The 19,632-nt window shown below is 42.8% G+C and overlaps 1 protein-coding gene across 1 annotated transcript in view; it reads left to right on the top strand.

Moving 5' to 3' along the window:
* The window catches only part of LOC118839204 (2-acylglycerol O-acyltransferase 2-like), a 33,910-nt gene that overhangs the window by 8,632 nt on the left and 5,646 nt on the right, over window positions 1-19,632 (top strand). Inside the window, exons 2-4 of the mRNA XM_036746659.1 lie at window positions 6,221-6,399; window positions 18,244-18,448; window positions 19,428-19,602. Of these exons, the coding sequence (XP_036602554.1) occupies window positions 6,221-6,399; window positions 18,244-18,448; window positions 19,428-19,602 (559 nt within the window). The remainder of the gene's footprint in view (window positions 1-6,220; window positions 6,400-18,243; window positions 18,449-19,427; window positions 19,603-19,632) is intronic.

Below are 19,632 nucleotides of genomic sequence, written 5' to 3'. Positions count from 1 at the left end.
GCTGTTTTGACATCATTGTCTTCTTCAAGTTTGTATATATCTTTCCTATTACCATAGCACCTCCTTATAGTCAGGTTCCTTTTGTTGTTGTTTGATCATCTTTCTGGCCTATTTCTTGACTTTGAGCTTCGTGTTAAAGTTGGGCTCTGTTCCCAGCAGGGGCAGTTCCTATCCTAAGTATCAGGATTTTTTGCAATGTTGTTTTTAGGCCTAGTTTGGGGGGGAGGGGTTGGAAGATTTTAATCCTTAATGAGGATTAAGAAAAGGCCAATAAATTTGGCAATTAAGAGATCAATGGAGGTGGGACCAAGGTTTCAGAATAGCAGGAAAGAGTACAGCTAAGTTCTACCCCACAACTCCTCCACCTAGATCTAGAAAACACACTAATCTGGATCCTGGTTGGGAAATACAAGGGGAAAAAAAGTCACAGTGCTTCCAAGATGGTGATCTGGGGAGAACTGTGGTCACTGCTCCCTTGCAGCCAGAAATGATACCACTCCTCAGAGCCTCCGCTCCCTTGGGACTTCAAGCACTTCTCTCCACCCAGGAACTGTGACCTGGAAGTGGGTATAGGCAATGGAGTTGCCAAATGGCACCATGTTCTGTGCCCAGTACTAGTACAGGGGTTCTCCTGTAATCTCTTTCTGACAAGTAGCTTGATCCACCTACCATCTGTGCTTTGAGAGATCCTAAAGCAGCTGCTGCTACCTCCCAGGCCCATTGCTGGTGTCACATGGGCTCCAGGCCAGCCCCTACCCCAGACCTTTCCTTCTGACCTCCTAAGTTGCCTTGGGCTGGTAAAATATCTCACCCCTACCTTTTGTTGGTTCTCCTGTTCCAGAATTGGATTTGAGACATTATTTTAAAGTTGTTTGGAAAGGAATGTTTGGAGAACTCAGCTTCTTCCTTTATTTTTCTTGGCTCTGCCCCCAGAAGTCCCCATACCCACTAAACTGTTGATGAAAGCCAAGGCTTTTGAGTCCTAGGCCTTCATCTTTTTTAATTCTATACTATTTTACTTTGTGATCTCATCAGCTTCCGTGGGTTCAATGATCGTATCTATGCAGATGATTTCCAGATCTGTATATCGAGCCCTAGTCCAGAGCTCCAGTCTCACATCACTAAATGGCTTTGTTGTCCAGTAGGCATTTGTAAATCAGCCTGTCCAAAGCAGAACTCATTCTCTTTCCCTCTAAACTGTCCCCTTGCTATTAAGGACATCACAATGTTCCCAGTCACCTAGGCTTACAAACTTGGTGCCACCTCCTGACTTTCACTCCTCTCACTTATTCAATCTCTTGCCAAATCTTATTTCCACCCTCACAACCTGGTTATTCCATTCACTCAGTTACCACCCTATTATAGGCCATTTTACCTGGAACAACTGACTTTCCTGCCTCGGTAGTTTCTACTTACTTCCACTAGTCCTCTACTCAACTGCTACAGTGATTTTCCTGAAGCATAGATCTAATGTTACCCCTGCCCCTCAATAAACTCCTTTGGTCTCCTCTTACCTTCAGGATCAAACATTAAGTCCTCTGGCATTTAAAGTCCTTCACAATCTTGCCCTTTCCTGCCTTTCCAGTCTTCTTACACTTTACCCCCCTCCACACACTCTGATCCAGCTAGACTGACCTTGATGCTCTTCATAGACAACACTCTGTCTTCTATCTTTGCATCCTATATTTGCCTTTGCATTGGGTGTGCCCATGTGCCCATAATTCTCACTCCTCACATCCACCTCATAGTTTCCGTGGTTTCCATTAAGTCTCAGCTCGTATCCTACCATCTGTGGGAGGCCTCTCCTGGATTTCCCAGCTGTTAGTATCTTCTTTAAAGTTACTTCCCATCTACTCTTTGTATACTGATTAACTGTGTACTCTTTGTACCTAATTAGACATTATCTTCCTCCATTAGAATGTGAACCTTTTGAGGGCAGAGACTATTTTCTCTTACCTTTCTTTGTATCCCTAATGCTTAGCACAATGGACTGTTTATAGTAAGTGCTTAATAAATGCTTTCTATTTGATTGATTGATCTTAAAAATATGTCTTCCTTAATTCCTGCAAAAAGTGTTTTGTAGCTGTATTCACATTAAGTCCTGAGGGTATCTTGGTGGGTGGATTCCCAGATAACTTATCATTCTCTAGTTACTTTGATTGGAATTTCTTTTTCTCTCTCATCCTTCTGGGTTTTCTTAGTTATGTATAGAGAGACTATATGCAAGCGATGTCTTCCAAGTGAAGCTCCCCCAAGTTTAATTGATAAGACACCTTTATGGAGGTCGTTTTTGTTTCATCGTTTTCAGTTGCGTCTGACTCTTCGTGACTCCATTTGGGGTTTTCTTACCAAAGATGCTCAAGTGGTTTGCCACTTCCTTCTCTAGCTCATTTTATAGATGAGGAAACTGAGGCAAACAGGGTGAAGTCACTTGCCCACAGCTAGTAAACATCTGAAGCCAGATTTGAACTCAGGAAGTTGAGTCTTCCTGACTTCAGAACCAGCACTCTATCCACTGTGCCATCCAGCTGCCCCATTATGGGGGTAACAGCCTTTTATATTAGAGGAGTTATACACAAACATGGATAAGTGTTTCACACAATATTACCCAATAAGATGCTTAAGACATGGGTAAGTCAACTTTTATATGAGGTCTTCAACTTTGTACAGAAGGCAGTGATTAGCTCTGTTCTCTATTCATGGCAGAATTTAGATAGAGATAACAGAGGGAAAATCTGGACTGCTGAGGGAGACTATGGGGTCTTGAAGCCCACCAAGGAGGGTAGAATGAATTTCCTGATAGAAAACTATTGTCCTGGGGGCAGTGTGTGCAACAGATAGAGCACTGACTCTGGAGTCAGGAGGATCTGAGTTCAAATCTGGCCTCAGACTTTTACTAGCTTTGTGACCCTGGGCAAGTCACTTAATCCTGATTGCTGCCCTCCATTCCTTGCCCCAAAAGAATTTGTCCCTTACTCTTTTAGCCTACCATAGTGCCTGGTACAAGGCTTTGCAGAAAGGAGACACTGAATTCTTTCATCTAACCACTCATCCATTCATTCATTTAATTCATTTGGCAAACATTTATTAAGCACCTAGTATGATCCTGTGTACTGCATTATGCACTGAAGGAGATTTAAAAAAACTTTTGTATCCACTCATTTAAAAATTTTTCTTTTAAAATATATATATATATACATGTATATATATATGTATTTATTTATTTATTCTATTTCCCCCCTAATTACATATTAAAACAATTTTTTAACATTTGTTTCTTTTAAAGTTTTGAGTCCCAAATTCTATCACTTCTCCCTCCCTTTCCCCCTCTCTGAGACAGTAAGCAATCAGATATAGGTTATAGAGGTACAGTCATGTCAAATATTTCCTTATTAGTCATTTTGTACAGGAAGACTCAGATAAAAGAAAAAGAATGAAAGAAAGTGAAAAATAGTATGCTTCAGTCTGTATTGAAACAATATCAGGAGGTGTATAGCATGCTTCATCATTAGTCCTTTGGGATTGTCTTAGATCATCATATTGCTGAGAATAGCCAAGTCATTTACAATTTCTCATTTAACAATACTGTGGTTACTGTGTACAACATTCTCCTGATTCTGCTCACTTCACTTTGCATCAGTTCATGTAAGTCTTTCGAGGTTTTTCTGAAATCATCCTCCTTGTCATTTCTTATAGTACAATAATATTCCATTAAAATAACATACCACAACTTTTTAGCCATTTCCCAATTGATGGTCATCCCTTAGATTTCCAATTCTTGGCCCCCACAAAAAGAGCTGCTATAAATATTTTTAAAAAAATTTCTTTGGTGCCTACTATTAATAGACAATACAGATGTGACAAAAAATAAATAAGAAATAGACCTTTGCTCGAGATCATCATCTGGTAGGGAGAGCTAAGAAAGAGAACCTTGCTTGGATGGATCAATGATCTTATCGCTGGATAGAGAGTCCCTCTACCAGGGTGAACCTCAGCCTGTCTATAGCTTTTTAAAACCCTCCATTAAAGACTGGGGGGCAGGCTGTCTTCCCCCAGTTCTTTTTAAAATCTTGAAGGTGTCCATGGAAGACTTGGGCTACCCATCTCTTAACCTTCACTCTAGCTTCATGACTGGCCCACTTCCTTTGGTGATCGCACATGCCCTTGATGTTGTTCAAACTCCTTAATCTCTCTGAGGTTCAGTCCCTACCACCACCACCATCATCTGCATGTAACCGAGGACTGGTCAATGAGGGCTGTCTTGGGAGCAGGTGTGTTTGGAGTGCAATGCAGTCCTTACTTCCTCACTTGAACAAAGCCAGAAGGGAAGGGAGGAGAAAAGGAGGAAGAGGAGGAGAGGAAAAGAAATGGGGAAGGCAGAGAAAGAGACATGGAGGAGAGAAGGGGAGAAGAGGAGAGGATAGGGAGGCAGAGAGGATAGGAGAGATGGAAGGGAGGCAGAGAGAAAGACACAGAAAGATCAAGAGGAGGGGAGGGGAGGGAGGAAAATGTGGTAGAGGGAGGGTCAGGAGAGATTTGGTCAGTTAGTGCCTTTTAAATGCATTCCCAGTCCCCAAATCAGCAGCCAATACAAAGTCTGTTTCTTCACCATGCTCTGAAGGGTAGAGCAGGGTCCCTCCATCTCATGCCATCAGGAACTTCCAGAAGCTGGCTTACCAAAGACACATGTTCCTAGGACTCCCTATAAGGATAAGGGAGTAGTCTTCCAGCTGGTCTCCTTCCAGCTCTGAATCCTATGTTTTTATGAATTGACATCAAAGCTGGATTTAAAACTCACTGAATATGGGAAGCCTTCTCTGATGAACCCTATCTGTGTTCCTACCCAATTGATCATCCCAGCTTCTATCTTGGAATTTTTTCATATTTGCTTTGTGTCTTCCAAAGCAAGGAGCTTGTATGAGGGCTGCTCTAGGCCCATGCATTCATTCATCAGATATTTTTTGAGTGCCTCTGATGAGCCAGACAACACAGATGCAGCAAAAGAGTAAATATAAAGTCACAATCAAAGGACAGAGGCACTAATATGAAATCCCAGGAACATGGAATGGGAAATATGCTGACAAGATTAACAGATGACCTGGGTTCAAAGCCCAGCTGCATTGGCAAACACTTTTAAGAACGTGTCCTGGGTGATGGGTGAAATATACTGTCAGACACAATTGTGTAGCTTAGCTTTTCTAAGCTGCTATTGTGTGTGTGTGTGTGTGTCTGTCTGTCTGTCTGTCTGTCTGTCTGTCTCTCCCTCTGCCTCTGTCTCTTTCTGTCTTTCTCTGTCTCTCTTTGTCTCTCTCTGCCTCTGTCTCTCTCCTCTTCTCTCCTCTCCTCTTTTCTCTCCTCTCCTCTCCTCTTCTCTTCTCTCTCTCTCTCTCTATCTCCTGCTCTCTCTTTCTCTCTCTTTTTGCCCCTTCTCTCCCTCCTTCCCCCCTTCCCTCTTCTCTCTTCCTCTCTCTCTTTCTTTTTCTCCCTCTCTCTCCTCTTTGTTCCTACCTCACTTTATCTCTCCACCTCTCCCTTGCCCTCTCTCTCTTCCTATTTTCTTTCCTCCCTGTCTCCTTCCTTCCCTCTCCACTCCCCCCTACCCCCCACTTATAAGCAATAAGGTTCTAGGTACAGAAAGGAAGAGGGATATATTTAGAAATTAAGGTAATATAAAAATAAAAGATACACACAAAATTTTTTTAAAAGGAAAGGGACCCTAGAATTCACCTTGTCTAATGCCCTCATTTCACTGGGGTGGGAGTGGGGGAGAGACAACAAAGGCCCCAAAAGGGTTAATTGATTTGCTCAAGGCCACACAGCTAATGAGTGGCAAAGCCAGGGACTGGAATCAAGGTTCTCTAATTCCAAGCCCAATGCTCTTTCTACTTCATCATGCTACCTCAGGATTACTTTAGATCATAGAACATGGAATGTCAGTGACCTTAGAACACAGAATGTAGAGTGGCACATCGACTATCAGGATTTGTGGCCTCTTATGTATTCTAGTATACCCTCCCATCTTATGCAGGAGTCCTTTCTAACCTCCCTGATGGAGTCATCCAACCTCTGCTTAAAGACCTCCCATGACAGGGAGTTCGTTACCAAAAAAGGCAAACTGACTCATGCTCGGACCACCCTGACATTAGCATCTGCTTGTGCCTAGCTGGGCGCTTGGGCCTGAGCCGCCATGCTGACTGCATTGCATGTCTTCCTCTCCTAGGCGTAGTCTGCACAGTCATCTTCATTGGGCTCTTCTTCACCCGCTTTTGGTTGCTTGGCATACTCTATTCAGTCTGGTGGTACCTGGACAGAGACACCCCAAGGAAAGGTGGGAGACAGATCCAGGCCGTAAGACGATGGTGTGTATGGAAGTACCTGGCAAACTACTTTCCTATCTCAGTAAGTAGGCTCAACAGGGAGTTGAGGGTGGACAACTTATTGCCTTGGCATGGTAGAAAGAACTGGGAATTCAAGGCAAAAGCAGGAAGGAACCATTGAACATCATCTTCTAGTCCAAACTAAGAGAGGAGAGGAAATACTTCTATATCCAGTTAGTGAGTCAACACTTATTAAGCATCTACTATGTGCCAGGAGCTATGTTAAGCACTAGGAACACAAAAAGAGACAAAAGACAGTCCCTGCCCTCAAGGAGCTCAAATTCAAATGTGGCAGACAACAAGCAAACAAATATGTACAAACCATATACTAGATAAATAGGAAGTAAATAAGAAAGGGAAGGCACTAGAATTAAAAGGATTTGGGAAAGGCTTCCTGTAGAAGATGGGACTGTAGGTAGGACTTAAAGGAAGGCAGTGGGCTGCAATAAGGAGGCAAAGCATTCCAGGCCTTGGGGATAACAAGAGGAAATGTCCAGAGGAGAGAGAGAGAATGTCTTGTTCGTAGTGGGGAATAAGGTGTAAGAAGACTAGAAAGTTAGGGGGAGAGTTATAAAGGGCTTTGAATGCCAAATAGAGGACTTTGTCTTTGATCCTGTAGGCAATAGGGAGCCAATATTGAGTATGGAGGTGACATAGATGGACCTGTTATTTAGGGAAGTCAGTTTGGTGGCTAAATAGGGGATCAACTGGAGTGGAGAAAGACTTGGGACCAGCAGATCCACCATCACACTATTGCAATAGTGGTGGCAGTGTAAGAGGAAAGAAGGGGATGTATTCGATAGATGTTGCAGAATGAATTTGACAGGCCGTGGCAACAGCTTGGATGGGTGGGGTGAAGGGGTGGGTGGAATGTGTGAGAGATAGTGAGGAATCCAGGCTGATGCCTAGGTTTCAAGCCTCAGGAACTAGGAGAATAGTGTTGCCCTCTACAGTAATAGGAAAGGTAGGAGATGGGGAAGATTGAGGGAAACAGATATCAAGTTCCATTTTGAGCATACTGAGTTTACGATGTCTGCTGCCCCTCCAATTTGAAATGTCTGAAAGGCAGTTGGAGAGGCAAAATTGGGGGTCAACAGAGAGACTGGGTTAGGATAGGTAGAATTGAGAATCATAAGTATAGAGATGGTAATTAAATCCATGAGAGTTGAAGAGATCACCAAGTAAAGTAACATAAAAGGGAGAAGGGAGGGGGGCCCAGGACAGAACGCTGTGGGACACTATGGTTAGAGGGTATGGTCTGGATGGGAATCCAGCAAAGGAGATACAGGAGCAATCAGATAGGTAGGAGGCAAAACGGCACAGAGTGTGGCATCCTGAAAACCTAAAGAGAAGAGAGTATCAAAGAGGAGAAGGTGATCTTCAGCATCAAAGGCTGCAGAGAGGTCTAGGAGAATGAGGATTGAGAAAAGACCATTGGATTTGGCAACTGAGAGATCAATGATAACTTTGGAGAGGGCTGTTACTGTGGAATGATGAAGTCAGAAGCCAGATTGTAAGGAATTAAGAAAAGACTGAGAGGAGAGAAAGTGGAGGCACCTATTGTAGACAGGCTTTTCAAGTTTAGCTACAAAGGGCAGAAGAGATATACAATGATAGTTTTCAAGGAAGGAAGGATCAAGTGAGGGTTTTTTGACAAGGGAGGTATGGGCATGTTTGTAGCCAGTACAGAACCCGCCAAGTGACAGAGTAGGAATGACAGAAGGGGCAATCTGTTGGGAGATGGAATGGAATGGGATGGATTGAGGAGTTAGCCTTGGGAAGGAGTGAAATGGGGTCAAGGAGAAGACAGTGGCCAAAGGCATTTGAGTGGTAGGAGATGGAAAAGAGGACAGAAGAGGGAGTTCATGGTAAATTACCTCAACTTTTTTCTGTAAAATATGAGGCAAAGTTCTTAGCTGATAGAATGGGAGGAGAGGGAGCCATGGGAGGTTTGAGAAGGGATGAAAAGGTTTAGAAGAGCTGCTGTGGAGAGTGAGGTGAGGGGGGAGGTAGAGGAGGATTGCCAGCAGTGATGAGGGTCCAGTTGATCTTGTGTAACCTAAACTTTCCTTCCTGAATTCATTCAATAAAACAGTGGTTCATTTAGCATACTTTGTTTTTCCAGTCCATACTCTGTGCTCTTTCATTGTCCCAGCTGATTATTCCTTATCCCTTCTTGATTCCACAATTCCTACTCCCCACAATCCCTTTGAAGATCATGAATGCCAGAACTGGCTGGCACAGTTCCATGAGATAGGCACCTATCACTGTTGGGTCCACTAGAGCAATTAGAGAGAAACCTGGCAGGGGCAAAGGGCTATCTGGGGGGAGGTGATATGAGGGGGAGGGAAGGGGAACACTGGTGGTGAACAGGATTGGAAGGGATGAGGACTGAACATGTATAGAAGGGAGCAGACCTGGGGAGGAATGAGTATGGCTGAGGTAGCACAGAGAGGGCTAGGAGGGAGCAGAGCTGGAGGGATCAAGAGGACTAGAAGGGAGGAGGCCTAATGGAGGATATAGAGAGGGAGTGAGAAAGGGTAGGGCAAGGGATAGAGGGGATGGGAGTATTTAGGGCTGGGGAGAAGAGTTGCAAAGCACTTTACAAACATGAAATACTGAAGCTATACACTCTAACCCTCCTGAGTTGTTTCTCCTCAATGCTAAATATCAATTAAAAAAATTCATTAAGCTCTTACTATGTGCCAGGTACTGTACTGAGCACTGAGGCTACAAATTAGAAAGACTGTCCTTGCCCTCAAGGAGCTTACAATATAATGCTGGGGGACAGCGGTGTGTGTATCAGAGAGGAGGGAGGGGTGTCACTAGGGGGTACCTGGCCTCTGGGCATGATTTTCCTGGAGTTGAAACCAAGCAGAGCTGCTGATGGAAAATGGAGATTTACCTGTAAGATTCTGAAAGTTCAGAGCCCTCTGTAAAGAAAAGCTTTGGGAGTATTGCTCTGCCCTCCAGCCGTCCAAGCTATCCATCCATCCATCCATCCATCCATCCATCCATCCATCCATCCATCCATTCATCCATCCATCCATCCACCCATCTATCCATCTATATACCATCTATATATCTATCTATGTTTCTATCTATCTATCTATCTATCTATCTATCTATCTACCTATTTATCTATCCATCTATCCTATCTATCCATCTATCTGTCTATCTATCTATCTATCTATCTATCTATCTATCTATCTATCTATCTATCTATCTATCTACCTACCTATATTTCTATCACTCCAGTATCTTGCATCTTTGCCAAGAAAACCTCAAATGGGGTCACAAAGAGTTGGCCACAACTGAAACAACTTAACAAAAACAACCACAACAAAATCTATGTGTATGTATATGTATGTACATATGTATAAATTTGTACATGTGTATTATATATGTATGTGTGTGCATGCACATATTAACTAAAAACCACACCCTGCTATTGTGTGCTGAATCCAGGGAAGCCATCTAGACTTTGCTGTCAGGCCTTTTTCATGCTGTGATAAGTGAATCTTGGACAAGTTCCAGACATCTGCAGTGAGACTGGCAGAATGCCAAATGGTGCTGATAACTCAGAGATGATATGGGCATGTGAACTTTAAAGTTTTACCAACAACTTTGAGATGATTTGGATATGTTAATGAACTAACCCCCAGGTGGCACAGATAAGAGTCAGTCTGTTCCCCCCAAACCCTATAAAAATTCCCTGAGCAGTCTTTCATTTCCCAAGGATCTTTGCTGCCTAGAGCTCCCAACTGGAATCCATGGTTACATGAGTGATATTCTCCTCCTCTTCTCCTCCCCATCCTCATCCTACGCTACCTGCCTTTGCCCCATTCTTGATCCCACACCCTTTGCCTTTGTACCCCTTTTCTCATTTGTCTCTGCGCTTTCTGCACCATTTGCCCCTCTACCCTGTGCGCCTTATTAAAGTATGATTTCAGCCTCATTCTCTGCTTTCCCAGGGAGAACCCAAAGAACCAAGTGTGCCTGCTTCATTTCATAATTTCATAAATCAATTATCAATTCACTTGGCTTCCATGGTACTGCTCCTTCCTGCTTTTCCTCCTCCTTGTCTAACAGTTTATTTTCAATCTCCTTCCTTCTTTCCCTTCTTCCTTGTTTCCTTCCTTCCCTTCTTCCTTCCTTCGTGGTATTTTTTTTAAGGGGAAGGAACTTGTCTCCCTCCTAAAACCAAATATATAGAAATCATAGCATTTAGAGTTGGAAAGAGCTTTGAAGATCATCTAGTCCAACCCCCTACATTTTGCAGATGTGTAAACTGAGTCTCCAAGAAGTAACATGACCTGTCTGTCAAGGTCACACAGGTGTGCCCTTTCTGCTCACTCACCCTCCCTCTCAGAGAATCTAGGGTTAGATCTAGATCTGAGTCCACCCACTTCCATCACGGTGATCTAGCGTGTCCCTTTTTTTGTCCCTCATGCTTACGGGTGAGTAATGCAACAGAGCTGGGATTTGAACCCAGGTCTTCTGATTCTAAATCGAGCAGGACTCTCTCTTTTAGGTGAGGGACCAGGCCTCTATCCTCAGACCAGGACAGGAGCCATGCCTGGGAACACTTCTCTGCTAAAGGGTGGCTAGAAATAAAGATCAGATGACTGTGAGATGACCCTATAAAGCTTTGGGATCCCTATTTGGATAAATTAAGTTTGCACACAAGGTTCCAGGACATTCTGAGAGCATTCAGATAGCATCCCTCACAAAATTTTGAACCTGAGCCTAGTTCAGGGAGCAGTGAGGGCAGTACTAGAGAATAGCCAGCAGAGGGAGGATGTATACTGCATTTAGCTTTGCCTCGGACTCCAGTCTCTGGGAGAACCCTTCAGAGGTTGGTGCATTTAGGTGCACAAAATCCAGGTTTTTTCAGAGAGAGTTTGGCTCTTCTTGTGTAGTGAGTTCCCTGTCATTGGAGACCTTCTGAGCCTGGGTGACCGTTTGTCAGGGATATTGTAGTTAGGTCTCCCCCAGGTGTAGGTTGGACTACCTGTCTTTTGAGGCTTCGTCAAACTTTTCTAGGCTTCAGTTTTTCCTGTAAAATGAGGATGTTGGTCCTGTTTCTTTGCAGGATGTGTGTGTTTGTGTGTGTGGGTGTGGGTGTAGGTGTGTGTGTGGGTCAGGGTATGGGTGTGGGTGTAGGGAACTACAGATATATGGAGCACTGTGTATAATGTCAGACTTCAGTATATGCGTTAGTTTATTTAAAGTGGTTATTTTTTTCCTCCTCTTTTAAGGGATTGCTTTCTAGTAGAGGGAGTGGGGATACATTGCAAAATGTAGATACTTTAAAGGTAAAAGACAACAATAATTTTTTTTAAATGACATGGTAACCAGTTGGCCTCTGGAGCCCCTTATAATTCTAGTTTTATAAGCCTAGGACTTGCTAAGATTAAATGCTCGCATACTATGATAGGCCAGAGGAAGTTGTTGGGAACGGGTGCCTGTTAGAGTCGCCCCTTATACTTATTTTGCTGAAGCCTAACCCATCAAAAACTCAGCTAAGGAACTTGCTTTCCCCTGTTACGCAAACTTTGAAGGATTTTGCACCCTCCTGTGTAAATAAAAGTCCAAAGTTTCTGGCTCTAGAAAGGTAGATTAGATGGAAGAAATGACCTTTGGCCTCAGAAAAGTTCACAGGATCAGAGTCCTACCCTTGCCCCCAGGGTTAGACTGGAAGCTGCCAAAGCTGCCACCTCTATTAGGGTTTCCAAGGGTGAGGCACTTTGATGTAATGAGGGAAAGGCACTATGTCAGGTGCCAGAAGACCAGGGCTCTAATTGTAACTTCCTACTTACTACGTGCATGACAATAAGCTAGTCATATTATCACTCTGGGCCTCAGGTTCCCCATCTGTAAAATGGAGTTGAACTAAATGATCCTTGAGCTCCTTCCTAGATCTGTGTTCCTATTTCTATGGGGCCATGGCCACAATCCATTAGACTGTCCTCACAGGAAAGGGTAGGGGTTGGGCCCCTGAACTTCTCTCAGGGTCCTTTAGGGATTCCAGCTTGACCCTGTGCCTATCTAATAGCCCAGGACCCATCTCAGGGGATGAATACTTTACATATGCTTAAAGGAACCCTGATTTAGTGGGAGGAGCATGGGACTTGGAGTCAGGAGTCTTGGGTTCAAATCCTAGCTCTGATACTTACTATGATTTAGGGCAAATCACCTCCCCACTGTGGGTTTTGGTTCCTATTTCTGCAAAATAGGTGGGACATCAGCACCAGCATCAATCATCCTAATAGCTAACATTTATATAGTGCTTTAAGGTTTGCAAAGTGCTTTCCATATGTTATCTTGCCTAATAGACAGTAAGCTCCAAATGGATACATGGCCAAGATATAAGAGGTCATCTCATAAACCAATTAGAGGAGAATTTCACAGGTATGGATAAGGGAAGCGTTCTTGACTTAACAAAGGATAGACATGATCACAGGAGGTAAGATGAACAATTTTGATTACATGAAGTTAAAGTTTTTTGCACAAATAAAAACAAGAATTAGAACAGAAAGTTAACAGGGGCAGCCAGGGACCCTTTGCAGCAAATTTCTCTGGTAAAAGTCTAATATCCAAGAAATGTAGGGAATAGATATAACTGAAAGAAAGAATACAGGTTCTGGAATCAGAGCAGAGATGTACTTAGTGTGTCTGACACACAGAGCAGGTCATTTTTTTTAACACCCCCTCCATGGCTATGTGACAAAATTATTTTCGTTAATAATCATGAAATGAAACTAATAATGATAATGTCCAGAAAACAAACACAATGAAAGTTTCCTTTGACTAAATATTATAGTCATGCCAATAAATAATTAAAAATAAAATAAACATTACAGTACAAAAAAGGAGAAAAAGTAATGAGTTAATACTTTTAGATTAATTAGATTAATAGGATGCCCCTGAGTTTCTTCCCCCAACAAAGAAGGTCCTTGTAAGCTATAGGGAGCTGCCCATCATCACATCTCCTTGTACTGATGCTCATCATAACATCTTCCTCCCAGTGCCCGTGGCTGCCTGTAATAGCAATTTAGATTTGAAGATCTTTCCCTCCCATTAATAGGCCATGTGACCTCCTTACATCACAGCAAGCCTAAGTCACATGTAGTGGGAGGAGCTTGCTGAGAGGAAAAGGAAGTTGTGTCATAGGAAGTGCTGAGAGAGAGCTGTTATGGCTGTTAATAGCGGTAGTCATAGTTAGAGCTAAGGTAAAGAAAGTTGACCTGTGATAGCTGAGCAGACTGTAATAGCTGAACTGTGAGTTTGTTTTTGGGAAGACTCCAGCACGGGGTCAGAGGGGTTTGGGGATGGCGAGGCTCCATGTTGTGATATTGTGTTTTAAGTTCCTTGCCATTATGATAAAGTGGGCTAACTGGTTGTGGGAGCTGAACATTTGGTTATGGGATATGGTTATCTGGTGTCTGAATAATGTTTTACTTCTACCTTCTATATGGAGAGTCTCTCATATTTTGCAATACAGAATTACATAGGCATATTCACTGTTATCGTTAATGTTGTGTTTATTGCCTTAATGATAAACTGCCCTTGCCCCATTCTTGGCAATTCATTCCTGCTGAGAAGGTGGTTCTTTGTCCATATATTCTCCTCTTTCATTGGAGGTGCTGTCCTCAATACAACCCCTAATTGCCTGAACCCAAGGTAGGACACCTCCATTACCTTCCGTTAGTACTCCACTGAGTCAAAGGATCCCAAGTCAAATTCTGCCCCTGATGATGGCAGGTTACTGTGGGCAAGTTAACTAACCTTCCTGTGACTCAGTTTCTTCATCTGTAAAATGAAATTAGACTATATTGTCTATGGGGTTCCTTCCTACTCTAGAACAGTGATTCCATGATCCTAAATAAGGCCCAGTTCCTACTGTTGTGGATAATTAATAATAAATGAGAAAATACAATCTGAGCTATACAATTTATTAGCAAAACAGGCATAATAAATGGGTCAATGGACTCCCCAGTCAGTCCATAGATCCCGAATACACAGGGAAATGGATTTTTATGTATTAAAAACAATCAAATAATATCAATTAATTAAAAGAAAACAATTAATAGGATACAAACTAGTATACAAAATTAGGTAATCTGATTTCTAATTGGAAGAAAGATTAGGGGCTTTCCAAGTTGGGAGGGAGGAAAAGTGAGTCTTGGTCAAGTTGGACAGGTGGCAAGTAAATTTCAAGATCTTTCTTTTCCCAGAATTGAGAGATGTTGATTAATTTTGTCTACCTGCATTTATGAAACAATAGATGGCTTATACCATCTGGTTTCCCATGGATGGTTTGCAGAAAAACAAGATGGAGAAGAAAATGTGTGGCAGCACAAGATGGAGTTGGTGTTCATGTGATAGAATCTGACTGACTCTCTTGATTTCCCAAACCAACTCCATTTTGTAACTGGCCTTCACTCTCTCTCACAGAAACCAATGTCTAGTAGGAGAGAAGGAGACATACAAAAATGGGCTGTCTCAGAAGAAAGTGATGTCCCTCTCATTGGAAGTTTTCAAGCAGAGACTAGATGATCAACCACCTCTGGCACATGTCGGAGTGGAGATAGAGTGTAAGCTTCTTCAGGGCAGGTAGCATCATGCTTAGTAGGTATTTAAATGCTTTTTGACTGGTTTATAGCCATTGAAATACATTCTGACTCTGAAATTCTGTGACTCTCCAACTGCCTAGCTAGTAAAGCTTTAAGTCCAGGCTTGAGGATGGACTGTATTGGGGCCATCCAAGGACCAGTCTGGCCAAGGGCAGAGAGGCTCATCCCCAAAGGGGTGGCTAGCAAGGGCAAAATTTTGTGGGGTTTGGGAAGGGATTGTTATTGTTTTGTCACAGCAGCCAATGAAGACTCATCTATTAATTCCATTTAGATCAACAAACTTTTAGTAAGCCCCTGCTAGATTCTAGGCCCCACACTAAGGCATAGGCAGTTACAGTCTGCATCTGGGGAGGGAAGACCCATCCTCCTGAAATCACAGATAGCTGAAGTATAATGTATATAGGGTTTGAAAGTTGGTAAAGGTTTTTTTATATATTGCCTCATCTGATAGAAGTACTATTGTGACAGGGAACAAGTCACTTAACCTACCTGGGCCTCAGTTTCCTCATTTGTAAAGTAAGAGGGTTGGATGATCCCTGAGGTCCCTTCTAGCACTAGAGAAGTGATATAATCTCTCTGCCTTCTCTCTGCCTGCCACAACAAAACTGCTCTCTCTTTGCTTCCTTGGCTTCCTTCAAGACTCAGCTGAAATCCTATCTTCTTCAAAAAGCCTTTTCCAATCTCCCTGCTGCCTTTTCCTCACAGATTACCTTTCATCTATTCTGTCTGTGTATATGTACCTTGATATTTACATATTAACTTCTGCATTACACTGTCAACTTCATTTTTTTAAAGTTTTTTTTTTAAGTTTTTTTGGAGGGGGGAAGGCAGGGCAATTGGGGTTAAGTGACTTGCCCAAGTTCACACCGCTCATAAGTGTGTCAAGTGTCTGAGGCCGGATTTGAACTCAGGTTCTTCTGACTCCAAGGTCGGTGCTCTACTCACTGCACCACCTAGCTGCCCCTCACTGTCAACTTCTTGAGAGCAGGGGACTGTTTTCTGCCTTTCTTTCAAGCCCCTGTACTTGGCACAATGTCTGGCACATAGAAAACACTTAACAAATGCTCATTACCTGACTGATACAATATATAGTAATATGAAAAGGTGTATGATATGGCATTATTCTTAGAATCCTAGAGTATGAGTTTGAAAGGGCTTGAACTCAAAAGGCATCTAGCCCACCTCCTTCTGGAACAGAATTCCCCTCCAAGATGTTCCCCAGCAAGTGGCCATCCAGCCTCTACTCAAAGACATTCCCCCTCAAAATCACTTTGTATCTGTGGTGTCTATACCTCTTTGTACATATGGTCCCTCCAGAGAGAATGTAAGCTCCTTGAGGCTGGGGACTGTTTACTGTTATCTTTGCATCCCCAGATCTTAGCACAACGTCTGACCCAGAGCAAGAATTTAATAAATGTTGGTTGAATGATTGGCCTGCAATGGAAGAGAACTTGCTGATTTCTAGGGCAGCCCATTCAACATTTGGACAGTTTTTCTTTATATGGATCAAAAACCAATCTCTCTTTAATTTTCACCAGTTTCTCCTAGTTCCCTCTCCTGGGGAAGTCTAAGCCCTCTTCCATATAGCAACCCCATTTAGGAATAGGTGTACTGGAGGTAAGGGAGCTTAGTCCCATCTGCAGTTCTATTTGGAATGGAATATTGTGTATACTGTTAGATATAGGCAGTTTGTTGATAAATTTTGCTGAACTATTTTTTTCTCTTTCTTTTAATCTTTTTACAAGGCTTCCTGGGAGGTTGAATGGGGGTGTCAAGTGTGTAGATGTGTAGGGTAGTGGGGATATGAGAGAGATCTCAGAAATGAAGCCAAAAAATATGTTAAAAAAATGTTCTTCCAGTAATATGACAACTTGCTGGTCATTGAAAAACTAACACTAATAGCTTGAGCAATGCTGTTCTCTACATGGCTGCCAAAGTGACACATTGAAACCATGGGTCTAACAGTGTCTCTCCCCCTAGTTAAAAATCTTCATTTGCTCCCTATTGTCTAAAAGAAAAGCTATAGAGTTCTCAGCTTGGCATTTTACAAGGCTCCCTAGGAGGCTGAAAGGGGGTCAAGCGTGTAGGTGTGTAGGGTAGTGGAGGTGTGGGAGAGAGATCAGAAATGAAGCCAAAAATACGTGAAAAAAAAAAAAGAACATTCTCCCAGTAATTTGACTTGTTAAGATTTTGAGTTCCAAATTTTTCTCTTTCCTCTTCCCCCTCCCCAAGACAGCATGCAATCTGCTATAGGCTTTACATGTGCAATCATGGAAACATATTTCCATATCAATTTTGAAAGAAGAATAAGAACAAAAGGGAAAAACCACAAGAAAGAAAAAAAAAAAAAGGTGAAAATAGCATGTTGCGCTCTGCATTGAGACTCCATAGTCTTTCTCTGGATATGGTTAGCACTTTCCATCATGAGTCTTTTGGAATTTTCTTGGATCATTGTATTGCTGAGAAGAGCTAAGTCTATCATAGTTAATCATCACACAATGTCCAACCTATCTTTCTAGAATTATTTTACATTATTACCTTTCTGCATTCTAGCCAAACTGGCCCATTTGTTGTGCCCCATTCCATCTCCCATTTTCATCCCTTTTCACAGGCTGTCCTGTGTGTCTGGAATGCTCTCGCTCCTCGCCTTTGCTTCTTAGAATTCTTAGCCTCCTTCATGGCTCAGGTTATAGGCTACTTCTTATATGAAGGTTTCCCTGATTCCCCTAGTTGTTTCTTCTCTCTCCCTCCTTAAATTCATATTGTGTCCATCTACTTAAATGTTGTATCCCTCCTCCCAGAAGTGTGTAAACTCCTCAAGGGCAGGAACTGTATTGATTTCTATCTTTGTATCCCCAGGACCTAGCACAGACCCCCACGCATATCAGGTGTCTAATAAAAGCTTCCTGAACTGAACTGAGATAAGATGGATGGAAGACAAGTAAACTGAATTGTCTTCAAGAACCCAAGGTCTCACCTAGACCACTGGCACTTGAGTAGAGCTGTGATGAAAATAGAAATGTACAAAACAATGCCCAACTTGGCATGGTACTCATTTTATAGAGAATCATCTCTTCACAGATGTTTTCCAAGTTTAGATTTTTATTTGTCATGTTTTCTTAAGGCAGAATTCACTAACTATTCCTGGGAGATTCTATGCTATAAGGTTTCTAAAGCCACTGAGATGGGGAAGGTGCTTATTGCTCCAATGGTTGGTGTCTCCCTAGCTCATCAAGACAGCGGAGTTGGACCCAACCCAGAACTATATTGCAGGCTTCCACCCCCATGGTGTTCTGGCTGTTGGAGCCTTTACCAACTTCTGTACTGAAAGCACCGGTTTTTCTTCTATATTTCCTGGGATCCGCTCCCACCTGATGATGCTGACTTTGTGGTTCCGAGTTCCCTTCTTCAGGGATTATATCATGAGTGGAGGTATGTTTCTTCCCCTACCCATTTCTCCATTGCCAGTCCCTACCCATACCTGACTTGGGAAGGAGGATGTCTCTGCACAATGATAGGACCTGGTGCATAAAGACAGAAAGACTCATTAAAAGAGACCAGCTAATAATGCTTATCCCTCTACCAAGGCAATGGCCTCTGATATGCAGTAAGAGAGATTATAGTTAAATTCTAGGGGGGAGGGGAGATTTCAACAATAAGTGTTGGGAGACATTGAACTAGATTGCCAGAGTCAAGAATATTGATCACTGGATCATAGGATGGAATTAGGGGACCTAGGTTCAAGTCCTGACTCAACCATTTGCTAACTATATTTCCTTAGGCAGGTTGGTCATTCAGCTCCCTAGCCTCGGTCTCCTCTGTAGAATAAAGGGTTTGGACTAGTTGACCTCTGATATAATTTCCAGCTCTAAGTCTATGAAACTTTCAGAGGCTAAAGATGACACAAAGGTGAGGGTGGCAGGATATGCAACAGATTGGTTAAGGGGGTGGGAGGGAGAGTGACACCTACATTTCTAGCCTGGATGACTAGGGAAACAAGCTCTTCCCCTCAACCTTACATCCCTATAAGGAAAGTCATACAAGTGTCTCCCTTTTACATAAAAAGAAATTAAGTCTGAGAGAGAGGAGGTGGCTTACCCATAGCTACCCAGCTAAGAAGTTTCAGAGTTGGGATTCGAACCCAGGTCTCCTGACACCAAGTCTATTATTCTTTCCACTACATCTCTATGATCTTTGGAGCATGAAGATATATGATAATATTTGTTCTGGGACACACCATAAACTCTCCCTTTCAGTTGCCTTCCCATGTACTGACTGCTGTGTCCCTTCCTGATTTGCACCTCCCTCAAGGGGACAAGGAGGACTATATCCATTCCCATATGGATGTCACCATCATGCAAGACCTAGTGCTTTGTCTCCTCCTCTGTTCCCTAACCCCCACCTCCATCAGGTCTAGTCACATCAGAGAAGGAGTGTGCCTCATACTTGCTGAGCAAGAAGGAAGGTGGAAATTTGCTGGTGGTCATCGTGGGAGGGTCCCAGGAGGCTCTGGACGCTCGGCCTGGAAGCTACACACTACTACTGAGGAACCGGAAAGGATTTATTAAACTGGCTATGCTTCATGGGTGAGGTCCATTCTTAGTTTGTTTAGTCAC

This window comes from Trichosurus vulpecula, chromosome 2, assembly GCF_011100635.1.
Source record: "Trichosurus vulpecula isolate mTriVul1 chromosome 2, mTriVul1.pri, whole genome shotgun sequence".
NCBI classification, from domain to species: domain Eukaryota; kingdom Metazoa; phylum Chordata; class Mammalia; order Diprotodontia; family Phalangeridae; genus Trichosurus; species Trichosurus vulpecula.
Note: the sequence above shows the minus strand (reverse complement) of the source record. Positions and strands in the feature narration are given on the sequence as shown.